We start from the raw sequence: 23476 nt of genomic DNA on the forward strand, positions 1-23476 counted from the left end.
GAAAACGAGCCAACTTTAGCACTGAAAACCGGATTATGGCGATCCGAAAACCGCTTTTTGCCAATCCCAAAAACCGGTTTTTGTCGATCCCAAAACCGGTTTTTACAATCCTAAACTACGGCCCTGAAACTGTTTTTTGTCGATTCCAAAACGCAACAGGTGTTGTACGATCGCAAAAACGGTTTTTTTTTTTACGATTCTTAAACTGGTCTATGACGAACGGTTCATTACGTGACGAATCCTGAGGATGCTAGCTTCTACCTCCCCCTACTTCTTCTCCACCAAGGTGGGGTGGGGCAAGATCGAAGATACACCCTTGGAAATATAAATATTTTTAAGAGGCAGGCATCATAGAGACACTGTGTCATAAAGGTTCTTAAAACTTGGACGAAATTTTGTACTCTATAGTGCCAGTCATTTCCCTGTGAGCGGTGGGTGTTTATTTGAAAAAAATCGTCGGATGTTATGAAAAAATTTAGCTTGCTTTTTCGCCCAGAAATAACACAATCCACAAAAGAAGTTAAATTCAAAAAGGCGACTGAACAGTGTTGAGGACTGTGTAAGAATCTTGACAAAACTTGACAAGAATGTGCTGCTCCAGAAAGTATCCACTGTGGGTTCAATGCCTTAACACTCCATCCCCACCCCTCCCAGTCAGAATTTCCAGTAACCCTCTGTGGAGGTCTGAACCTTGTTTTGAACCTCATAATGCGCAAGTTATTCTACCAAAAGAGCCTGATCTCTCAGCTTTGTGTATTACCATGTACCTGCATTTTTAGTATTGTTGAATTTTGTGCTTTTTGAATGAATATACAACATGAAATCTTTTATTGAGTCTACATTACCACTGTAAAATACCCTTACCTTAACAGTATTACTGCTGACAGTTACTGTACAAAACTGGCTTCAATTCTGACACAATGGAATGCTATTTGCAACTACTGACAACAGCTAACTTGCAGAATTGTTTCTGATCACAGATCAAAAACAAGTAAAATTACAATTTATGGAGCATGATGTATTTCCTTGATTAAGCCCCACTTTGGATGCTTATTTCCAAATGCCAAGTTCTGTTATCAATCAGCTTTATTGAGTCAGCTTTATCTTTAAAACAGCAACTATTTTTGGCAAGAAAATTGGGAGTCATTCTCTTTTCTCTTTATACAATCATTTTGACATCTTTTCTAAAAAGAGTAATGTGTTTATATTCGAAATTGCATGATTCTATGCGAGTACTTAATTGAGGAAATACAGCACAGGTATTTTCATTAACAGTGGAAAAAATGATAAAATCTATGTTTCTACTCCTATCTTAGCTTCCAGGTCGTCAGTTATTGCAATTACAAGTGTATATCAAGTCACAAGGTCACAAAAGTAAATTGCCTGAAATTACGATTTTAAAAGCTTGTATTTTAAGAGAACCACCTTTCTTATTTTGCATCTGCTCCTTCCACTTAGAATGAGCAAAGTATGAGAAATTACATCAATCTCTAAACCCGGCTAATTGGAAATATCGTCCCCATACTCTGTCTGTAATAAGCTTTTCAGGTTTAGAGAGAATGTTCTTTACATTTATGACAACAAACATTCTCTTCAGTGCCCCTTTAACTTCTTAAGTACCATTAAACCAATCCATAGAACATTTACTTTTGAGGTTTACACAATTCTGAATTGCACTTAAATAAACATGACCGCATAACTAACTTTAACCTCTAACTCAAATAATCATCCAGCATTCCTGTTGGTCTCCTTGACCACCCACTTTCTTGCTAGCTACTGGAAACCGGTACATATTACAGTTATTCTTATTTTTAACAATCCTCGCGTGTCAACAAGTCAGGCCATGATATTCCTTTTTGTCAGACCAAAAAATAAAGAACCTAAATTTAGTTTTCACAAGCCACATTACTTTAAAAATCTGTACTTCTACACAAAATTTTTGAGTCATTCTTATTATTACACTTTTCACCAGAAATACCAGAGATATATTACAAATGAGATCTTTAACAGTTTGAGTGAGACCGATAGGAGTTTCAAGGACATTCAAGCACCATTTGACAGGCTGTCAAGGCTTCCAGGGCTTTCACTTTTGGACTTAAAATTGAAGGAATGAGGGTACCAGTAACTCACATCCTAACACCATTTGTAAACAATAAGTAAATCGCTCATCAACACTGTGAGACAAACAACCACTAACCAAAGCTAGAAAAATATATATTGCCCTAGTAGGCTTTTTGTGCTAAGAAGACAGTGGATTGTGCAAAAAATATGTACCAACTGTATGTCCTATATTGATGAGTGTAGTATGACAACAGGATGGTAAACTGACAAAGTAACTCGCCCAGTGGCCATTGATTCAACATTAGATCTGTCTATCGCTGTATTGATTAGACTAGTACGACTATCAGTGCAGCAAATGTGCACAAGTTCCTGTGGCTAATTTGATCCGTGCTATAGTAGGAAACATTTGCCTGGGTTAAACAAAATGTTGCAATTAAATTGCCATTCCTATTAAGTTGATGTAAGATCTAATTGTGAGTGAAAAAACACGTAACGATACATTGAGCCCTGTATGGCAGATTGCAAAGACAGCATGGATAAGTGATCCTAAAAGAACCTGCCAAAAGGTAAGCCTAGCCCAGCCAATACCATATGATGCTTTCACATAAAACAGAGATCTCACAAGTTTTTGGCACTCTGTCTAGTCATGAAAGTGGCAAAAACCTAAGAAAAACAATAATTGTGTTCACTCAAATTGTTTTCCAAACAGCGCATTTTTGAAAGCAGAGATTTAATGTCCTCTTATAGCAAGAAATGAAGATTTAAACAAAGATCATGGAAGAATAACCAAACCTTGACATCAGACTTTATTCAAATGACAGCCTCTCATCATCACCATCAGTGTTGCCATGATTTCACAAAAAAATCCCACAGATGGAATACTCTTCCTCTTAAGTCAATTTTCAGAAAAAAAAAAATCTCTGTTTTCATATGAAAACTTAATTTCTTTGTGCGTCTGGGGTCTTCAATACAATAAGCTAAGAGAAGGCTATATATTCTCGGCTTCTAATAATTATACAAAAGTGATACTACATGTACCTAGCTTTAACCAATATCATTTTGTAACAGTGAGTGCTTATCCTAACCGCAAGTTCAAACAGGTTGTACATTTACACATACTTGATATGTCATTGACGTCATTGCCTGTGTATAGTGATAATTAACTGGCTAATTCCTACCTAATGTAACACTGGCCCTTTATTTAATGAATGCCGAGATGACACACCACATGACCTCGTTGGCATTTGGTTTCTGTGCTTGCTCTTCAGGTTCCAGATCTAGGAGATCTCGCACCCTTTTCATGGCTAGTTCATAATCATCATCAGAGAGTGGAGCAAATGCGTTCTCTAACACATCAGAAGAGTGTGCAAGATAGATGAGAGACAATGTCCTCTTGTCCATTCTGTTAGGATCATTTACCCATTTCGATAAAACAGCTTCTTGAACTTTGCGCACTACTCTCTGTTTGGACACGCTATCAACAAGAGGATGTGTCGTCATGTCGAATAAGAGGAAATTCTGTTTCTCGGTTGTAAGAACACCCTTTTCCACTAGATTCTTGGCAAGACGTTCACGGACATTTCTAAGCTGATACCTTAACTTCAGGGGGTTCCAGGTCTCACCTACAAAAAAACATCAGTTTGGGAGTGTGCTTAAGGAGGAACAAGCTAGTTCAGACATACAATGGGCACTGTAATTAAATGATTTAGCTGAGCCCTCTTTCCAATAAGAAGCAGAAGATGGAAGTATAGTATCACTAAAGACCACCTGGAGTGGGAAAAAATAGTGAGACAATCTCAGGTAGTGCAGAGTGCAATGTACAGGTCTGACACATAGTAGTAGCAAACACAGGTCCTAACAACCAGTCACCCCCTTGCAGACTTTTAGCCAGGATTTAAAAAGCAGGCGTCCAACATGTGCTATAGGACCTGCTCAAACAAATAATAATATTATTTTCAAGGCAACATATGAAAAATAAAACAATTTTCTTTAAGAAGTGGCCATCCACAGGAAGCCTGGATGGCCATCTAGCTAAAAGCCTTTCCCCTTGGTGGTTAGCTAGGGCTTTTTCCCTTGCAGAATATGAAGGGACAGAAATGTCATAGGCCAAATGTGCAGTGGAGATTCTCCTCGATAGCACAAATAAAGAAATATAAAATTCTACTCAGCTCGTTTAAGAATCTCAACATGTTTACAGTAAAATAATGTTAAGAAGTTCTTGACAAGATTATTTTTGTCAATGGCACAGGCATACTGGGAAAAAGAAATTGCTGGCCTGTGCCAGGCTAGGCTAGGGGGGAGGTGGGAAGGAATAAAAATAAAGAACTCTGGTTCTAGCTATGCCAGCCTGATTAACAATAACTTCTTGAAACAAAATACCGTTTTTTCTTGGTGGAATCCAGTTGCTTTTCCCTAAAATGATTTTGATTTTTATTCTTCCGATACTTTGTTTGTACCACAAAACACGATTGGCCCAGAATTGTATAACTTCAGCCAACACAGTAACAATAATTAATGGCCCATGTTGTTTATATTATTTGTCGTGTTGAAGACAAAATGTTAAATGGATTCATTTTAGTTTATCAATCTCAACTTAAGAACATCAGCTGCAAAACACAGACATCACACTTCCGAAGTTCAAGTTTTTGCTGAATAAGAACTCAAACAATTTATTCCAGCTGAATATGTATCGTCGAAAACAGTACGCTAAGAAGTGACACGTTTCTGGTCCCGATGGTCTCCAAGGCCTACCGAACTCATTTCCATAAGGCCTAAAAAAATTCTGATCATCCGCGCAGAACACCTTAAATTATCAGGCGCTAAAACGGAATATTTAACCACTAAAACCGCGTTATATATACTTTTCTGTGAACGACTTTCGGCTTGATGTAAACACGAATGAAGGAATTTGATTTTCCATACGACACGTTACATCTGCCCTTGATCATTGCAAATTTATCGCTAGAAAAGTAACCTTGGTAGCTTTGGACTTTAAAAGCGGTTTTTGAAACGTAGAATAGAATAAGGCAAGAGCAAATGCACTTCGCAGAGCTAGATTTAAGTCGTGACCAGCAAATAAAAGTGGTCACAGATGGCATTAATAATTTGTCACCGTGTTACGTTCGACGTGAAGTACTCACTTACCACTTAACAGTTCAATCCAGTTCTGCGCTGTATCTGGTGGTTCAGTCTCTTTGATGTGCTTCAAGGCTTCATCCAGTAATACGTCGCCTGTCAAGTTATCATTCTTGTACAGAACTCGCCTGTTCAGCAAGCTCTTTCGTCGCATTCCGGTTTTCTCCAGTTCGATTCGCCCTCTCAGGCCCAGTTCGATTATCATACACCCGCGCAGCCCCGATGAGATGCAATCATTCCAAAACGACGTGTAACCCTAATTAGAGAAGGGAAAACGTCCATTAAACAGATAACTACATAGATCTACGTCAAATGCAAGCAAGAAATCCTTACCTCTTTGTCTTTCAGCCCCAGCAGTAGCACTTCTTCCATAAGAGTGAGTCTCGTCTCTTTCCTATCACCAGATTCCTCGTCGCTTTCGTAACCTTCGTTGCCTTCGATGTCGGGATTGTCTTCTGGTGATATTCCACCAGTCGCAGTACTACGCTGAACTAACTGCCCGGTTCTTCTCGTTGCCATCGTAAGACAAGAGAAGAACTGACTAGGAAAGGATGAAGAACAGCTGCGACAAAACAACCATAAACTTCCCCGCTATTTTACCAAGATGGCCGTGTTGGCCGGTTTACAATAGACACCGATCGAACTGGCCCATGGGTAAGTGGTCAAAGCGGTGACCGACCCCTCCTCCCACCCGACCCTCTTTTGCTTGATTTGAAATCGCATTTTTTTAGAGCTTCACTAGATTGCTAAGGCGCCTCTTATTTCTCAATAAGAAAATGACGATTGTTATATTTTATTGTCGAGAACTATTTCACATAAAGAAATAAATGAACTGCGTGATTTTCGAACTTGCTTCAAGTACTTTTTAACCGCACTAGACAACGAAAACTGGCAAAAACTCGAAGCTGATCAAATAAGGTACAGTTTGTGTACACTTACTTCTGAAATCTACAATTCAAACGTGTCCATGCTACGCTTGGAAACAAAAGGTTGCCGAGTCTTCTTTTTTTGGTTCGTATTTACTTTACAGAGTAAGCGGTGAAAATGCCCGAACAATCTACAACAAGAAATAAGTAAATCATTCAATTCAATAGACCAATTTCGATATATCAAAATGAGCCTAACATAATAGACCCCAGTACGAGGCTCTGGGGAATAACTACAGCATTTGTAGAGTTTATTCCCCAGAGCCTCGTGCTGAGGTCTATTATAGTCCATATTGAGGTCTATGGCTGAATTTTAATACATCAAAATCGGTCGATTGTCAAAGGATAAATTTTGAAGATTTTCAAAGCGATTCCAGGGGAAGACTTGCATTTAAAAAATTTCGGGGATGTTCGTCGCCTCGCTCAGGAGTGTAAATCACTGATTTTGGTCTCACTCAGAGTGTCCAAGACGAAACGCCACTATTTTTAGCTGTCAAGGTATTCTTCACTCGATGAAATAATCAAAAAACGCTGTCATGCCCGTTTAAAACTAGTATCTTTTCGGGGGTGGCTCAATTAAAGCTGGAGCCACGCCTCCTTTTGAGGTTTAATTTAAATCTTGCGACAAATATCCCCAACCATTTCACATGGGTGTTCCCCCCTGAAAGCGATTTGTACTTCCGTTTTACATAAGCAGTCCTCCCATTTCGTGAGAAATATATGGAGTGAAGTAAATTAAAGACAAACAATAGACTGCAAGGCTGATACTACGTGGAAAACGTTTCGAGACACCAACATGACAAGAACCGATAAAGTAGGATCGCAACAATGGACAGCTGTTTCGCCCTTCTTGGGGCTCATCAGCACTGTGTAGCGAAGATATGTAACGCCAGCCCAACAGTCAACGCACATAAATTGCAAAATGACCCGTTCACTATATTACTAAGTTCCGTACTTTGAACTCACTTGCGCCCCGAAACACGCGTTGCCACATCACGTGTTTCGGGGTGCAAGGAGACAAAGTGTCAAGATTGGTGTCTCGAAAAGCAAAAGAATAAATGTGGCTGGACAACGCCAGCCTAAACATTTAAACATTCATCCGCATGGCCAGTACCATGCTTTAAAAAAAAGAAATCGATTGATGTCCAAAAGCTAGGACTGATGTCAGACTAGTGAAAAAAGCCATCTTGAATTTTCCAAAAAAATTTGCATCTTATCATGATTATCACAACACGTCACTTAAAGCTAAAATTAAGGGTGTTTTAACAGGTTGTAGCGTAGCTATTAAGCAATGATTGGCCATTTGCGGACCGTTATTGTAGGATCACATGACAAAGAGTGGTATTATTGATTAATCCGAGTAGAAGTGATGGAAAGAGCTAGAAATTATTGTCAGCCGGACAAGGCAAATGACAAGAAAAAAAGGAGCCTCACGTCTTTCTCCTCTCTTTCCTTCGAGTTCCCGCGAGTTGAATATATTAATATAGCTATCAAAATTAAATATAACGAAAAACACCCATGATTAAAGCCTTGAATGTAAACCTCACGAGTCAAAAATCGACAAAAAAGCGCCGGATCCGCCAGGTTGAAATAAATCTACACTGGGTGTGCTTTATCGAGAAAATAGGGTTTTTGTGCCTGAAAACAAGATGTTGCACAATTCATTGATTAGCGTTTCATGTCTTTCCTTGGGGTAACAACCGCACTGTGGTCACGAATCGAAAACACTCCCTAATCTATGATTACTCCTACGTTTCTTTTTTAATTACACGGATCTTACTGATCTCAGCGGTAGATCCTCTCCATCGCAGGCGCACCGAAACACCCACGGCTGGAGAATGAGCCAACCCTCGCTTCTGCTCAGTGGGTTTGTCCGAGGTTTGTCCGGCTCAGGTGATTTTGCCGGAGGAACTGAAACGAGAAGACGAGTCACGTGTTATTTAAAAGTTGAACTGGCGACACATGCGAGTCCGTAGCAAACATGGGTCTGTTTATAAGATCGAGGTGAGTCCATTTCTCTTGCTTAATTAGTGTTCCAGCTCTGTCATCTCCCTTTCTCTTAAACCAGTTACTCTTTTTTCCAATCAAGTTTAATTTTTGGTGTTCTCGTTTTCTTTGGTTTGGTTCGGTTTAATGGACTACTGATGTATTATATTTACACGGCAGATATATCTAAAAAGCCGAAATAAATCGGTAAAACAGGAATGGACGAATGTTTGGACAAGAGTCTTCTTGTGTTCAGTTTCTCTGTATACTATGGAAAGAGTTGAGAGACAAAAGTGGGTATCATACATTATCACTCGAAACGAGACTCAACTCTCCTCGACTTTCTGGCCAACTCTGAGCCGCTGTGAATTTGATGAAAACACACTCGGTAGATGTCGATAACAGTTTACAAGACTTAACTATCAAACCATAGTTTGAATTGTCGTTTAATCTGTCAGTCCTCGAGAGGTGTTTGATCCTGATAGCTTAATGCGTTTCAAATGATGAAAACGAAGTATAAAATTGTACTCGCTGTGAAAGGGTATTGGTGTAAACAGGACCCTTCTAAATACTGAAAGCGCTGAAAAACCAACGAACTAGTTCAACCACTTTGATTTTGCTTCGATGACTGTACGTGACACGAAATGAATTCATAAGAAGAAGAGACCCCGGGGATCTAACGGACGTGATCTGATTATCCAGCCACTAGAAACAGCACCCGGGTCAAGTGGTCTAAAGAGTGTTGTGGTTTTTTAATCCTACTTTGCTCCTAATTTACAGGATTGTTTAGGTGTGGCAAAAAATGGCCTACTTAGACATGTTCTCCAGGATATTCTGAATCAGTGCGTCTTAATCTACCTTATTGAATGAATAAAGAAAAGAAAATAACTCTTCACTGGTAACTATTGACCATGCTATAGGCTGTAACTTGAACCCGCAGCCACCAAAACCCTTTTTTGGTGTGTTCAGCTGTTTGACTATAGCTGTTTAAACCCCAGCAGATTTCACTGCTTTTACTGAAAAAATTCACTACAGAAGTTCCATTTTACAGGTCAAGTATGGTTTACAATACTTTTGTCTTATAAAATAAAGAATCCTTCTACGCCTACCTGTAAACGTCTTCGAGCTTTTCCTCTGGTCAGGACAGAGTCACGAGCTTTCTACAAACAAAAACTGCGGTCAATCATTTTTGGAGAAACATTGCAGACAGTCTGTAAAGTTTTCTTCTTTTTTAACCTAGTTTTGACATGTCACTAACATCAACGTACGGTGAAAATCTTGTTGTGATGTTTTCCTTTTTACACACTTGGCGAAAAACCGCCTGTAGATGAATGTTGCACGTGCGATTTTGAAGCCTATGATTGGCGGAGAAGTTTGGAACCCAACTGAAAGATGTCAAAAGCTGTCAAAAGTTGTTTCACTTTAATAAGTAAACCAGTGAAAAGGAACATCAAGAGCACGTTTCTGCGAATCTTTGTTTCAGCGGTTGGTCTCTCTGGAAACCTTTTATGTCATTCTCTATATAATCTCATTTGAGACAAAAATAAACACGACTTGCATTGCCGTAACACTCTGGAAAAGCAAAAGTGACGGTTATATTTTATCACACGTGCAGTTCTTGACTATAGCGCTTGCGATCCACAACCTTTAAACAGAAAGCTTTTTCCGGTCTTGAAGTATTTGCTTACAATAATTTTTGTGATATGGTAATTGAAGGTGTAAATTGCGAAATTTCTTTTATTCCTATAACAAAGGAATTCCATTGGTTCAATGACTTTGTCGTGATATTTACTGTTTTAAGACACGTTTGAGTGTTTTCCTGCAGTACAGGAGTACAAACGGATGACTTTTATACTTCATGTTTGAAAACTTCAGAAAAAGTCTTCGAAACTTCCTTCAAGTTTGTGATAGCTTCCAAATCACTAGAGTATCATTTCACTGATATTAGAAAGTGATTGACAATTAGCTCTGTTTACGGACACATCAACAAAAAGACTGTTTGCTTTTATCGCCGTCAATGATCCAAGCTTTACAAAGAAACCGGCTGGAACGTCATAATGTTCAAACAAGTCCGTTCCCGCTTGAGTATTTCGCATAAAGAACCGTTGGATGTTGTGTTTGATCCACCTAGCGGATTTATTGATGTGAATGGGGTAGACATGGAGGGCCAAAGTGATGCTCGAAAGACAGAGTAAGTGTTGACAGTTGAGGGTAATGTCTAGTTAAGTTAGAACCACTTACTAAACTTGTGGTATTTTAAGAAGAGTTTTAATGAGTTGCGTTTTTGCTACCGGTTTTTTGTTTGTTCTTGTAGTTCCTTTGGTAGCAATTAAATATACATGCTAGATCTAGAACGCCACTTTCGCTGACTAACTCGACCATTTGTTTCAAGACTACTACTCATTCTACATGTCTTTCAACACGTCTCCATGTTGTTCCGCTTCACCAGCTAGGAGCTTAGCTGATTTACAAAAGCCAGCTTCTTATTTAGACGGCAAAAGATCACCCTGGGAAACTTTTAACCACTGTTCTATCTAATTACATTTACCTCTATTTTAGTCGACCTAGTATTCATTTTACCAACATAGCTGATATATAAAACTTTTGAAAAACCTATCGATTGTATACCAGCAGTACTTATATAATACACTCCCTTTAATTCACCATGAATTATCAATAGCCAGTCCGGCATAAGAACAGTATTTTCTAACTATAGCTTAACTTATTATTAAGAAATAGAAAACATGTACTGTGTTTCTATCCATTTTTAGTAGAATTCTACTCGAACAGTAATGCAAATGCTGCAAGACCAGAAATAATTGGAATCGATATTCGAAGCAAATTTCAGTTAGAATTCTACTAAAAAGATTCGATTATTCGCTCTCAATTTCTATGAGGTGGTAGTTGATTCGGCCGAGCTATCACCTCAAAGAAATCTCGCGCTCATAATCTAATTGTCAGATGGAAGCACGATTTTAAACCAATCCGCGAGCGTATTTTCTTTGGGCTATTTTCTAATCTAATAATTAGATTATGAGCTCGAGAGTTCTATCACGCACAGAAATCGAGAGCGAATAATCTAAATGTTTTAGTATAAATCTACTAGTCGTTCAAAACTTTATCTAAATCCTCTTCACAGACACCTCGAAAACACAAAGAAGCGGCCGTCATTTTGTTAACAAGCGCATACTACTTGGCTACTCACTGAGTAGCGTAGCTAATCAGAGAACGACGTTCGTGATAGAACGCTAGTAGATTTATACTAAAAGCAGATATTAGCAGATATATACTACACAGTGCACCACATTGTCGGGCTGAATTAGCGCTATATTTTAATTTTATCTTTATCAAGAACCATCGAGCACGACACTCCAACTACATTTAGCATTCAGTCTTATTTTGGAAGCGTTTTTTTTTTTTTGAATGCTTTCATACGTAGGTGTGAGATACTGTGTGAATGATATGAGCACCTATGTAAGAAACACAAGGGCATTGTTTTATGGACTTAAAACTGACTTTCGTTTCAGTTATTTCGGACGCAGCCATGAAGCTCACAATGAACTGAAATGAAAACTTTTGAAACTAAAATGTAGTGCAGCCAAAACAATTGCTAGACGAGCAAAGCAATTTTGGGTGTTTGCTGTAATTTCTTGTATCCTGTAGAAATTTCTGTCGCCTTTATTGATTTATTCAATTTTCACTGCGATTATATAACAAAGAAAAAAATCCTAAACGATATTACAAAATAATAATATTATTAATAATAATTGTAATAACCACATTAATAAAAAAAATCTTAGTACATAAGAAGGCAGTGAGGAAGACTAGAAGGGAACTGACGAACCATACGTGCTAGTCAACCCATTATGAAAATAAAATGTATGAATATATAAAAGCTTAATTTATTGATATAAGCTTCTGATAGTCTCTAGAGGTGACCAACAGAAGTCTCAAGAGGAGAAGACATATTAACTTATTTGCCTTGATAATGTGTTATTTCCTTTTTGTGCTCGGACTAGGTTTATTCCTAGATGGTATTAGCACTGCTTCCTCTTTCCGTGTATAATATTTCTCAGGGAAGTTCGACAGCTCGGGTTTTACCATGATATTTTTTTGTCAAAAGCCCTTATCTTACGATATGCGTCCCCTTAAAAATCTTTAAATTTGAAAAGAAAACTCGTCCCTCTTGGTAAAAGTAAGTGGAGAAGGCTTTGTTTCTGTATTTTTTGGACAAATTGAACTGTATGAAATTAAAACTGGTCATCAATCGTGGAATTTGGCCAGAGAGTGTCTGAAATGAATTATAATTTATAACAGCTTCCTCTGGGTTTACTATCCTAAAGTCTTTAAAGCGCAGTATTTCCTTTAACATTCAAAGGCGACATTCGGCAAAAGTAAATAACCTGAAATAAGCTGGTTGTCGCGACAATCTCAAGAATATTTGGTGCCAATGCATTAAATTTGGTGTTTGGAATGTCCTAGCAAACGAAATAAAACCTGCTGATTATGCATATCATAGATATATTTTCTTTTTCATGATATCTTGGTCATTTTTAGGTTTTTCTATGCTAAATGTTGTTAACTACTCGACCAATAATATGTTGGACAAAACGACGTAATCAACATGAAATTGTGGATATCCAAGCCTGGCGTGGTTACCTAGACACGGTTATGAGCAAAGTGCGAAGAGTTGACACAAAAGATGAAATATCCTTGAGTAAACCCGGTCTTGGAACGGATATTTCTAGCGTAAAAATAGCATATTTATCGATGGGGTAAACTGTCGTTTTGTTTTAGAATGCAATCATAATTGAAACAGGAGCAGTTTTTGATTTCTAATTAATGTATTCCTCGGCAGGGAACAGCCGGTGTATTCGACCAGAGCACACGTCTTTCAAATCGACCCAAGCACCAAAAAGAGCTGGCTTCCTTGCTCTAAACAGGCTGTAACAGTGTCCTTTTATTATGATCCGAACAAGGAAACTCATCGCATCATATCCGTCGATGGCGCAAAGGTAGGAAAGAAACTCTTTTTATGACATGGGGGACTGGAAATGTGGTTGAATCGAATTCGCTAACTTCGCAATTTATTCGTTAAATAGAAGCTTAAATCGCGTTGTGTTCTCGCTAATCTCAAACTTTTTACTAATCCTTTCTACTTTTCTCACTTAACGCGTGAAATTGTACTTAGACTTTGTTATAGGTTGCTTGTGGTGAAATTCTGTGGCAGGAAGTTTAGGAGCTGAAATCGTGTTGTATTTTCCTGTTATGGAGGAAACCATTTCAGTCGCAATGTCTTGATATGGCTTCTAGCCAAAACCTAAAGTGTTTTACCTTGTCTGCTGTCAAACATAATATTTTTGGACCAAAAACTTGTTTTAAGAACGACTGAAATACATGTAGTATTTCTTGAAATAAACTTTCGATCGCAGTAAGCAGTAATAATTATGGATATTTACCATTCGTCCCTCAAATCGAATTTGATGCATTCCTAAACTGTATCAATATATTATATTTGACACCAGGTCAAACAAAGACCTGCTAACAGGTTGTAGCCGGACTGTTTGGAATTTTTTCACTTATCTTTAAGAAAATAAACCCCATTTGCCTGCAAAGAAAATGTTTATTTAAAAAGAAAAAATACATTTTTGTATCGTTGCTCTCGGAGATAATTGGAACACTGTGAAATTCAGCAATTATCGAATTCGTCGAAGCGTTCATCAAGGCATTCAAACATTATTACGCGCTCTTGACTCTCGAACGCAATTTTGAAAGCAATATAATCAAGTTCATTGTTCTTAAGGTAGTCATGTCGGTCACTCGGGTTTTTTTGGCTAATTTGAATTTTACGCGACTAATTTTAAAGTTATTCAAACAGCAATACTTAATATGGCGGATATAAGCGCTCATTTGAACGTGGAAAACAGATACGTGTATAAACTGTTTCCTATATAAAGTTGGTACATGTTCACTCTACTCTTGATAACTTTGCAGCTTCTATTAATATTTAAGCAGTTATTGTCTGCAAGCCACATGGTTGCCAATTTTAACGTCGTTGCTTAACAATAAACAAAATAAGGTTATACATTTGAAGCACTCATGAGACAATGTACCTCTTGAGTTGCTCAAAAATAAAAGCTGTTATTTTTGTGTTATAGTATTTTGATGAAAACCTGTTGCAACACATATTAATCCTTGATAACTGGATGATCTATAGTAAAAATTACTGACATACCTTGATATATTTGTTCCGAAAATAAAGCTGACCTTTGTCTCAAGAACTACTCATGCCTTGGCTGGAAGCCTCAGTCTGTTTCAAAACAAGTCTTTGTGCAAAACCTTTCTCGTGAAAATAAGTTTGATTTGCATGAAAATGAACCTGGCGGAACTTATTTTCATATGAATAGTTTTGCACGAAGACTTGTTTTGACACAGAGGCAAAAGGCAACTTGGAAATGGTCCATTATTAACGGTAATAAGAGTAATTTCAACTCTCTGCTGGACAAGATTTGTACCAAGAATACTGATGATACTGGAACCCAGACCTCTCGATCCAGAATCTACCTATTAATCAGCCTAGTCCTGGGTAAAGGGGATAGGGAACTAGTATCTAAGAACAGAATTATGGATTGTCTTCTAATTCCTTAGTAGAAGTGGTTTTGCTCTGGTTTTAAACCAACTTGGCCTCACACAATGTATGTCCTAGAGAAGACAAGATTCACTAAATTTTCACGTGTTGTTGTTATTGTGACAGGCAGTTGTCAACAGCACCATTGTGCCGAACATGACATTCACGAAGACATCACAGAAGTTTGGCCAGTGGTCAGATGCCAGGGCTAACACTGTGTTTGGATTGGGATTTCCATCTGAAGCTGAACTCAATAAGGTTGGCAATAAAACAAATCTTGAGTTCTCGCCATGCAGCCATGTGACATGTCAGGTGTACACCTAAATCTAGTTATACATACAATCTTATTCCCAGGTTTTCTGCCCCGCCCCCTCCCCACCCCAGTCTGGGAAGAAGAGAGACTCTGAGGTCTCATACTTACAATCATTCAGTAAATCATTTTGAATTCTTGACTACTTTATATTTGAAAAAGTGCTTTTCATCTCCAGCATGTGGTACCCTGAATGTAAAGGGTGATGTTTTGTATGTAATATCTGTTTACAATAAAAATTGTTTCATTTACAATGTACTTAACCAATACAAGTGAGCAGCTGGTGTTGTGTTTTATATCCTGTGTAATGTGAGACCTAACTTGTTATAGTCAACATTAGGTTGGAAAGACAGAGGGTTGGGAGGGACTGGGAATTGTAGTGGATAGGTTCAGGAAATTGCAGATTGGAGCAAGGTACAAATATTTGAAAGTGCTCAGTATTTTACCTTAACAGGTAAGGAACAACAACAACAAATAAAAGCATTTGAACTTTTTAGTTTTAACTTTTTAACAAGTCATAAGTACTTTGTGTACCTTAAGGAGGCTGTAATAATAAAGATAATTTCTTCATGCCAGAGACTGAAGAGAATTCAGCCTTTCCTCTGGCACAGTATATTGCGATTCATAAAAAACAACTGAAATCACTTGACATTCTTCGGGAAATTAGTTTGCAGACAAATTTAAGGAAGCTAAGGGTTCCACCCGGACAGCTGGTAGTACCAGTAGTGGAAACTCCAGTTCATCTGCGACAGGCGTGAATGCTATAACTACAAATGGCACATCAAGTGGAGCAGTGAATGGTACAACAGACTCTCCTCTCAGTACACCCACTGTTGGACACAAAACATCGTCACTCAAAAGTAACTCCTCGGCAAGCAGTGGAGAGGTACATACACAAATGTTCTTTTTTTGGTTTTCCTTTTGGTTAATCCTTTGATGATTCAAGTCTGAAGTGAAGACAATCTGTATTCATTTGAAAGTGTCAAGAACTAGCAAAAAGAGATGTAGTACAATTTGTGAATACTGTGGGTTACTAAATACAGTTGAACCTCCATTAACAGACACCTCTCTACTACAGCCTCTTTCTTGTCTTGGTTGACAGTCGATACTTTCACTCTAATTATAACTTCTCTTTACAATGGACACCTCTACACAACAGCAACAGCCACTAAAGCATGTCTTAACTTCCAAAATAACTTCTTAACAATGGCCAGGTAGTCACTAACCAATGAATGGTGTAGACAATTTTTTTTATTGTAAAAGAACACAAAACTTGATTTGTACCTTGTGTTTTTGGCCTCTGTTTCTGTTTGGTGTCAGTTAAAAGTATTTTGATTGTGTTTTTTATTTATATGCTGCAGAAAGCATTTTTTAAAAATATGTTGCATCCCCAAAAACAAACAATTGTTATATTACACTCCTACCTCCCCATAATGGCCACCTTGCCCCAACGGCCACTTCCCTTTGTCCCCAAGATGGCTGTTGTGGAGAGGTCCGACGTTAAATATATGTGATATATTGGTATTATATTGTTTTCATTTCCTCATAAAAGGGTGCCATTTATTGGCCTGTTCATGGTCATGCATAACTAACAATGGAACTGTTTAGACAACATTGCAAAAACTGTATCAGCACAGCTTAACAGTGTAGAGTTTTGCAACAATTGCTGTTGCTCTCTGTTGCACTAAAGTTACGTTTGTTCGCATTTTACTTTGGAGAGTTTTGATACTTGATTTTACTACTTAATAGTGTAGCACTAGTGTTGTCAATGACAATATTAGGAGGATGGTTGGCCTGTATTTGGGAATTGTTCTTGCAATGAGTATAAATGTAGGTCAAGAAACCTTTTGAACAATACTATCGCCAAAAGCATATTTTTAAGATACATTGTCAAGCTGTATGTTATTTTTTCCTTGTTAAGTTGTAAAAGTGGTCAGCAAATTTTGCAAAGTAATTTTATATGTATTCTTAGAATGTTTTAGGTGAAATTAATTAAAAAACCCTTAAGACAATAAGTAAACATTCTTCACTCAGTTCATTGTTTGTTGTAGTTTCAGTTAGCTTTAGCTATTAAATATTGGTGGCAAATTTCCATGTGAAATTGGACAATTAATCATTCAAGCATGTTAATAACTGTATTATCACAGAAATAATATTTGGTGACTGTTATATAAATGTTGTTTTGGTGAATTTGTGCCTTTTAAGTAATTTATGTCCCGAAGGGATAAATCTTGTCTTCTTCAAAGTAAAATAATGCTAATAAGTGAAGGGAATGTCATCAAATTCTGTTTAAGTGTAATTTGCTCACAGGAGGCCAATAACATTTTTCATATTTTGACAAATGACTTATTATTAATTTTATTAAGTAAGTGGTTCAACAAAGAATTAGTTGTGCATCATTTGTAAATAACAATTGATATTTTTTATCACTTCACTTAATATCTAACATCGAAAGTGCATTGTGTAAATATGGATGATTTTGTTAAATAAACATTTGGCAATATTGAACAAGCCATAATGGTTCAAGAAAGAGAACAATGGCAGGCTTTGGGAAAAGAAAAGCATCTCTGCCAGCATCATTTAAAATGAAAATTTTATCAAAGGTAATGTGAGCTTACCTTTATGTTGGTTATATTAAAATTGCTTTTTCCTTATTTCTTGTAAACAGCTTAATGCTTATCTTGCCAGTGTGAATTGTCAATTTTTTACCAAAAACATTTTTAAGCTTTGTGTTTACATGTAGGCTTGCACTTTAATTAATCAGTTGTCTCAGTTCTTAGCAGCTACAAACAGCATTTATCGAATTTCACTTCACTTTCTATGTTACAGTTGATTTTGGCTGATGGTAGTAAGTAAATACACGTGAATTAACATGAATATTAAGTTCATGCTTCACAATGACTTGGCAAAACTTGTGCATTAAAAATTTATTGCTCCCTATGTCCAAAAATTAAATTTCAAAAATTCACTTGTCAACTACATGTATGTAGGTTAACATTTTCACTTCCAAAGTTAAACCTTCAGGCATAGCCAGTGTGGCTACAGTTTCTATAATCTTTTGTTGAAATCGTAGTGTGTGACAATTCAAATGAGAACTATTGAGTGGAATATTCATGTGGTGTTCTTATTATATGCTCAGCAAAATGTTCCAAATTTTTTTGTCCCTGGATGTAACCCTAGTGTGTCAGACCATTCATGCAAAAGATTTTGACTTGTGTTTTCATCTGTTGCTGTTTATTTTGCTTAGATACAAGGTGATGGACAATTTCAGTCTGTTCAAGAAACCCTAGTGTGTTAAACAATTCAAAGTAAAACTGTTTCAGCATAGAATTCACGTGGTGTTTGTTTTGCAGTATTTTGCATAGTGAAATTTTATATCACTTCTTTTATTTTTCACTTGGCATTTTTGGAGTGAAGGGTTTGTATAGTTGTTTCATGATTAAGAAGTTTAAATTTTTAACTTGTTTAAATTTTTGATGAAGATTTGCAAATCTTGTTAAGAAATCTTAGGCGATAAGTATTTAGATAATGTTGTTTCATGATAATAGCAAAGATTTTGAAGTATTTAACTGGTTCGTATTTATTCCATGGACTTTTCTAGCTAGTGGGAAGTGGATGACAACAGCATATTAAACATGTTATGTTTTGTTACAATGTACCTTTCAGGAAGAATCAAAGGAATCTTCTGGCATCAGCCATAAATTGATTGGAAACACAGAGTCACATCTGAAGTATGAAAATGACCGTCTGAAGATGGCTTTAGCTCAGAGGTAGGGGAAATGAAAGATAGAAAACCTCAACTTAACTCTTATGGAACATGGCCATGATCTTTCCAGTTGCATGATCTTACACAGTTTGTTTGTGATTTGCTTTATGCTCATTATGTCATTGGTTTAACTGAGGTGAGATAAAGTCAAAATAACCATCTGCATTTTCGACTAAGTAGTTTGAAAGAAAACACAACAAATAAATAAGCTGATGCAGATTCAGGTCATAACCTACCAAACTGTTAGGGCTAATTTAGATGGTTCAACTTTGTGGTACACAATTCCTATCAGCTTGTGTTTCCATCATCTAAAAATTGCATTAGTTATGACTTTCATGATGTAACAAAGTCTGGGGCTATGATTGTTGTAGAAACATTTGTCAAAATGTAACAGTTATGGGGATACATGTATTGTAGGGCAGCTTGATTTACTTATTAATAAGACAATAAGTAGATTTGTTGGAAGCTTGTTGCATGCGTTAAAATGTTACAGACCAAATCATCAGTGAGTGCAACCTGACATCGTTGATTTGCTAAAAATTCACTTCAATGCCGGATCCAGGGGGAAGTAGCAATACTTAGGCTGGCTTAACTCTGGCAGGGTGGGCCATTTTTCCTGAGTGCAGACTTTACCTTAACTGAAAAAGGACTTGATATTGCAGTTCTGCGAATGCTAAAAAATGGGAGACAGAGCTTCAAACACTGAAGAATAACAATGCAAGGTTAACAGCAGCCCTGCAAGAAAGCACAACAAATGTTGAGGAATGGAAGAAGCAGTTAAATGCCTACAAAGAAGAAAATATCAAACTCAGGAAAAAGGTGATCACAGTAGACCAGCCATGTTATAGTTCAGTTCAATTTAAGTTCCAGGGTTCTGTCATGGGTAGTCTTCTTAGAAAACCACTGACAGTTTTCTAAATCAATCATAACTGAAAATGATTGTGTGACAAGTTCTTTCACTTTGCTCTTAACGAATCTCCTTGTTAAGCAATGTCTGTCATTTAGCAAGTGATGTTATGATGGTGGAATCAACCATTTACTGATTTTGTTTTCTTTTTGCTCAGGTCCAAGAGCTAGAATCGTCAGACCAAGTTAGTGAGAGATTTAATGTCGTTCAGCAAGAAAAACTTACCCTTGATGGCCGAGTGATTCAACTGGAGAGCATGATCAGACAAAAAGATGAGGTCAGTGTGTCATCCTTGAGGGGGAGGGGAGGGGAATGGAAGGGGATGGGTGGGAAGGGTTAGGGAAAGGAGTCCTACCAGTAATGTTGAGGAACTAGTTTGCTTGAATTCAAGCATCCTATTCGTCAAGATGACTTTAATTTCTATCAGTAGACATCTGTTCTTGACAGGTTATTAAAATCAATCAAAGAAAAAGTAGATCTAATTGTGCCCTATTCAAAGAAAATTTGGTAGTGCAATCATCATTTAAGGTTGCATTTCTCTATGCATTCTGCCTATCTGTCAACTCACTTGTGAGTCTGTTTGTTTGTTTATTTGTTTGCTCATCATAATTAGTAATGTTTGCCGAAGTTTTGTCTTTTGGCCATTCATATTTTCAATTTTATCTCTAACAGTATTTCTTCTCCTCATACATGTACACACCAATATATGATAACATGGAATTATTTATAATAACTGTTTCTGTATTTTGCAGGACATGGGAAATTTGATACAATCAAATGCTGAACTCACCAATCAAAACCAGGTAGCTTAAGACTGAGTTATTGCAACCCCTAAGGAATGAGTGTTTTCGACTGCAAATGCAAATCCAGAGCTTTGAATTTAAGTCTTGAGAAATACATAAAACAAAGAATTAAGATAGATATGTTTAAGTAGAAAAGTGAAAATAGTCTTTGGGATGAGAGAAAAGCTAAGTACCCAGAGAAAAACCTTTTATGAATAAGAACCAAGAGCAACTGAAATCATCTATGACTGGAGCCCAACCTTAATTGAAGCCTTAGTATATTGATGAGTGCTGAGCACTTATGGGCTGAAGACTGGATGATCTCTGCTGATACAGTGAAACCTCTGTTAAGCAGACCCCATATTAAGTGGACACCCTCTATTAAGAGGACACCAGCTTGAGTCTCAAAATTTTCCTCCTACATTTACTGTGAAATAAACCTGCGTTCAGCAGACACCTCTGTTAAAAGGATGTGGACACCATTATTATGCCATTTTGTTGCACAAAACCAGCAATAAGCAGACACTTCAAGGGTTTTTTTTACTTCTGAAAGCTCAGCTCAGATTCCTTTAACATATTTCAGCGATGCTATTCCAGATTAATGTATTGACTGACTGGACATTGTACTTATGAGCAGTCTTTGATTTTACATTGTGTTACACTGAATTACAAAAGGGTTAATAAACTATTATTGCACAATATGTTAGAACCTGCTTAGAGCAGACACCCTGTATTAAGTGGATGCTAGTGAGGGTCCCAAGGGTGTCCGCTTAATACAGGTTTCACTGTAGATGGTTTATATTGTTCCTAAGTAAACATGAATATTGGAATCATTACTTGTTCTTTACAGTTAAAATGTATATTTTTTTTCTCTATTTTAGACTTTGCAGATGGGAAATCAAACAATGCAAATGAAAATAGAAGAGCTGACATCACAGATGAGTGCTGCAGCTTTGGATGAAACTCGTGTTCAGGAACTCACTGAACTTCAGCAGGAACTGGCTAGCAAAATTGAGGAGATGAACTTGCTCAATGTACGACTGGCTGCAAGCTTGCAAACAAGGCCCCCTGCACCAGAGAGTTAAAACAATGTATGAGTAGAAACAGCTTTATATCCTCAATTATCAGCTGCAGAAAGACAGAAATTAATTTATTTATAGGAAACAGATTAAATGGTTCGTGTATAATCATGTTTGACAGTGATTTGCTATAGTAGCATTTCGAACACAGGTTATGGTAGGAATTTTTGTGTGCTAAAATAGGGGAACAGCAAAGGTTAAATTAGGAAGGGCAGTCGTTAATTTGGGGGAAGTGTTTATTTTCATAGGTTTATGTTGTGCTACATGTACTTACTGGAAGCAATGGTTGTCATTGCTATTGTGTATCATCATCATCATCTTTATTGTGGGTGTCATTGTCATCATCATCATCAATATTGCTTTTTGTGTTATTAGGCACGGGAGAATGTATATAATTTGTCAGATTAGTTCTTTTAATACCATGCGGTTTCAAACAGTAGGTAACCATGCTTATTATACAGACCACATGGAAAAGTCCTGATAATTGAAACTCCATAAAATTTAGGCTCAGTTGATAAGGCTTGACTGTAAATGGAACTAGAATACTTGTACACTGCACTAGTTTAGTTGGTGATGACTCAATTTGCAACATGCATGTTACCTTTAAATGTCAGAGTGCAACAAAAATAAAGAAATTTAGAACCAGGTGTAACTATAATAATGATCAACACCAGCTTTTCTTGACCATAAATAAATTATATGAAGTATGATTTTCTCAGACATATTTCCAAACCCATAACGTCATTTCTACTTTCCTTGTAAATGTCTATAACTTGTCTAGTGGCTTGCCTTCGACAGGGATGTGTTACTAGATCCCTAAACATTTGGTAAATTTTGATTCAATTCAGTTTGCTAGTTTTGCTCCTGGATTATAAAATTTCTCTAAAAATCAGGAATATTTTGTTAAAATGAGTGATGTTGTAAGTGTCAAGCCAGTTGCCACATGTTAAATTAACATGAAGGTTTTAAACATCTTTGTACTGGTCTCTTACCACCATGATTTAAATCATTGTGCAGTATTGTCAATTCTATAATAGTTGTGAAGAGGACCAAAAGGCAAGGCAAAGCTCTTTTTGTTTTTGTATGTAATTAAATCTTTGTTTAGTGCTAGAGGGATTGCTTTCTTGAAATAAAATTTTAGAATGTACAAGGTACATTAATTTAATTAATACTGTAGGTAACAATTTATAATATATTATTGAGTAATGGTAGCCTAGGTGTAGGGAGGGAATGTCGCTTCCTCCTTCCTGTTTTTCTTCAGGTGTGTACGGCTACATGTAGGCTAGAGTCATTTTACAGAGTGTGATTTTCATTAGGTCAAATTTTATTAAAATAAAAATAAACAGGAAAACATGACTGTTTAAAAAAAATCTGAATAATGTATATACATTCTATAGAAGTTTGTTTTAATATAATGCTTTTGATTTGATTTATATGACTGTAATTGTCAGATTGCCTGAGTGCCAGCTTATTTTGTATGTGGGTAAAGTTGGAATGCTTTCAGCTCAGGCCCTCCAGGTTAAAGGAAAAAAAAGTGAAATGTAAATTTAGTGTACATGTGTGGAATTAGACATAGAAGGATTATTAATACAGGATGGTGTGGCAAGGGGTGGTGAAGAGCAGTTACTTATCAAGAAAATCCACTACTAACATTGAAGTTAAGTAATTAAAAGCATTTAAAAGTTTGTCCAAAGTCTGGTTGTGTGGTTTTATTTTTTGTAGTTTCCAGGCCCTTGAGGAACACAGGGCAATATCACTACATTCCAGATAAGTGAAAACATGACAAAACTCTGGTGTGGAACAGAAAGATGTGTTGAATCTTATGCCTTTTTTAAAAAAATCTGAATTTTCAGAGGCTCTTTTAATCTCTTGATGAGAGCCATGCATACTAGTTGT

The 23476-nt window shown here is 36.9% G+C and overlaps 2 protein-coding genes and 1 long non-coding RNA gene across 4 annotated transcripts; 1 reads left to right on the forward strand and 2 right to left on the reverse strand.

The window, feature by feature from the left end:
• Window positions 1–811: 811 nt before the first annotated feature.
• LOC110057782 (Golgi phosphoprotein 3 homolog sauron-like) lies at window positions 812–5838 on the reverse strand. The gene is made up of 3 exons (XM_020764377.2): window positions 5530–5838; window positions 5206–5452; window positions 812–3683 (listed from the first exon to the last, which is right to left on the reverse strand). The coding sequence occupies exons 1-3, from the start codon at window positions 5713–5715 to the stop codon at window positions 3259–3261; spliced, it is 858 nt and encodes a 285-aa protein (XP_020620036.2). The 5' UTR covers window positions 5716–5838; the 3' UTR covers window positions 812–3258.
• A 1868-nt stretch (window positions 5839–7706) lies between these two features.
• LOC149107653 (uncharacterized) lies at window positions 7707–14615 on the reverse strand. Its single transcript, XR_016208914.1, has 3 exons — window positions 14344–14615; window positions 9218–9268; window positions 7707–8033 (listed from the first exon to the last, which is right to left on the reverse strand). It is a non-coding gene; the product is annotated as an uncharacterized LOC149107653 (long non-coding RNA).
• LOC110057764 (uncharacterized) lies at window positions 9927–23273 on the forward strand. 2 transcript variants are annotated; one of them, XM_089295226.1, is made up of 9 exons: window positions 9927–10299; window positions 12967–13123; window positions 14863–14994; window positions 15714–15932; window positions 18713–18816; window positions 19475–19631; window positions 19877–19996; window positions 20472–20522; window positions 21383–23273. In XM_089295226.1, exons 1-9 carry the CDS (start codon window positions 10166–10168, stop codon window positions 21584–21586), a joined length of 1278 nt encoding a protein of 425 aa, XP_089151352.1. In that variant the 5' UTR covers window positions 9927–10165; the 3' UTR covers window positions 21587–23273. The 2 variants fall into 2 exon arrangements, with proteins under 2 accessions (XP_089151352.1, XP_020620008.2); XM_020764349.2 differs by lacking the exon at window positions 9927–10299 and adding an exon at window positions 12666–12883.
• Window positions 23274–23476: the final 203 nt, after the last annotated feature.

Source organism: Orbicella faveolata, unplaced genomic scaffold (genome assembly GCF_042242905.1).
Source record: "Orbicella faveolata isolate gen_17 unplaced genomic scaffold, um_ofav_v1 contig_26, whole genome shotgun sequence".
NCBI lineage: Eukaryota > Metazoa > Cnidaria > Anthozoa > Scleractinia > Merulinidae > Orbicella > Orbicella faveolata.

What these genes read in the sequence shown, in the direction of transcription:
- LOC110057764 (XM_020764349.2), top strand. Translation starts at nt 12,681, where the DNA reads ATGTTGTTAACTACTCGACCAATAATATGTTGGACAAAACGACGTAAT. An exon ending in CTGAAGCTGAACTCAATAAG is followed by an intron (nt 14,995 to 15,713) that starts GTTGGCAATAAA and finishes TCGGGAAATTAG; the next exon opens with TTTGCAGACAAATTTAAGGA. An exon ending in CCTCGGCAAGCAGTGGAGAG is followed by an intron (nt 15,933 to 18,712) that starts GTACATACACAA and finishes TGTACCTTTCAG; the next exon opens with GAAGAATCAAAGGAATCTTC.
- LOC110057782 (XM_020764377.2), bottom strand. Translation starts at nt 5,715, where the DNA reads ATGGCAACGAGAAGAACCGGGCAGTTAGTTCAGCGTAGTACTGCGACT. An exon ending in TGGGGCTGAAAGACAAAGAG is followed by an intron (nt 5,453 to 5,529) that starts GTAAGGATTTCT and finishes TTCTCTAATTAG; the next exon opens with GGTTACACGTCGTTTTGGAA. An exon ending in CTGGATTGAACTGTTAAGTG is followed by an intron (nt 3,684 to 5,205) that starts GTAAGTGAGTAC and finishes GTTTTTTTGTAG; the next exon opens with GTGAGACCTGGAACCCCCTG.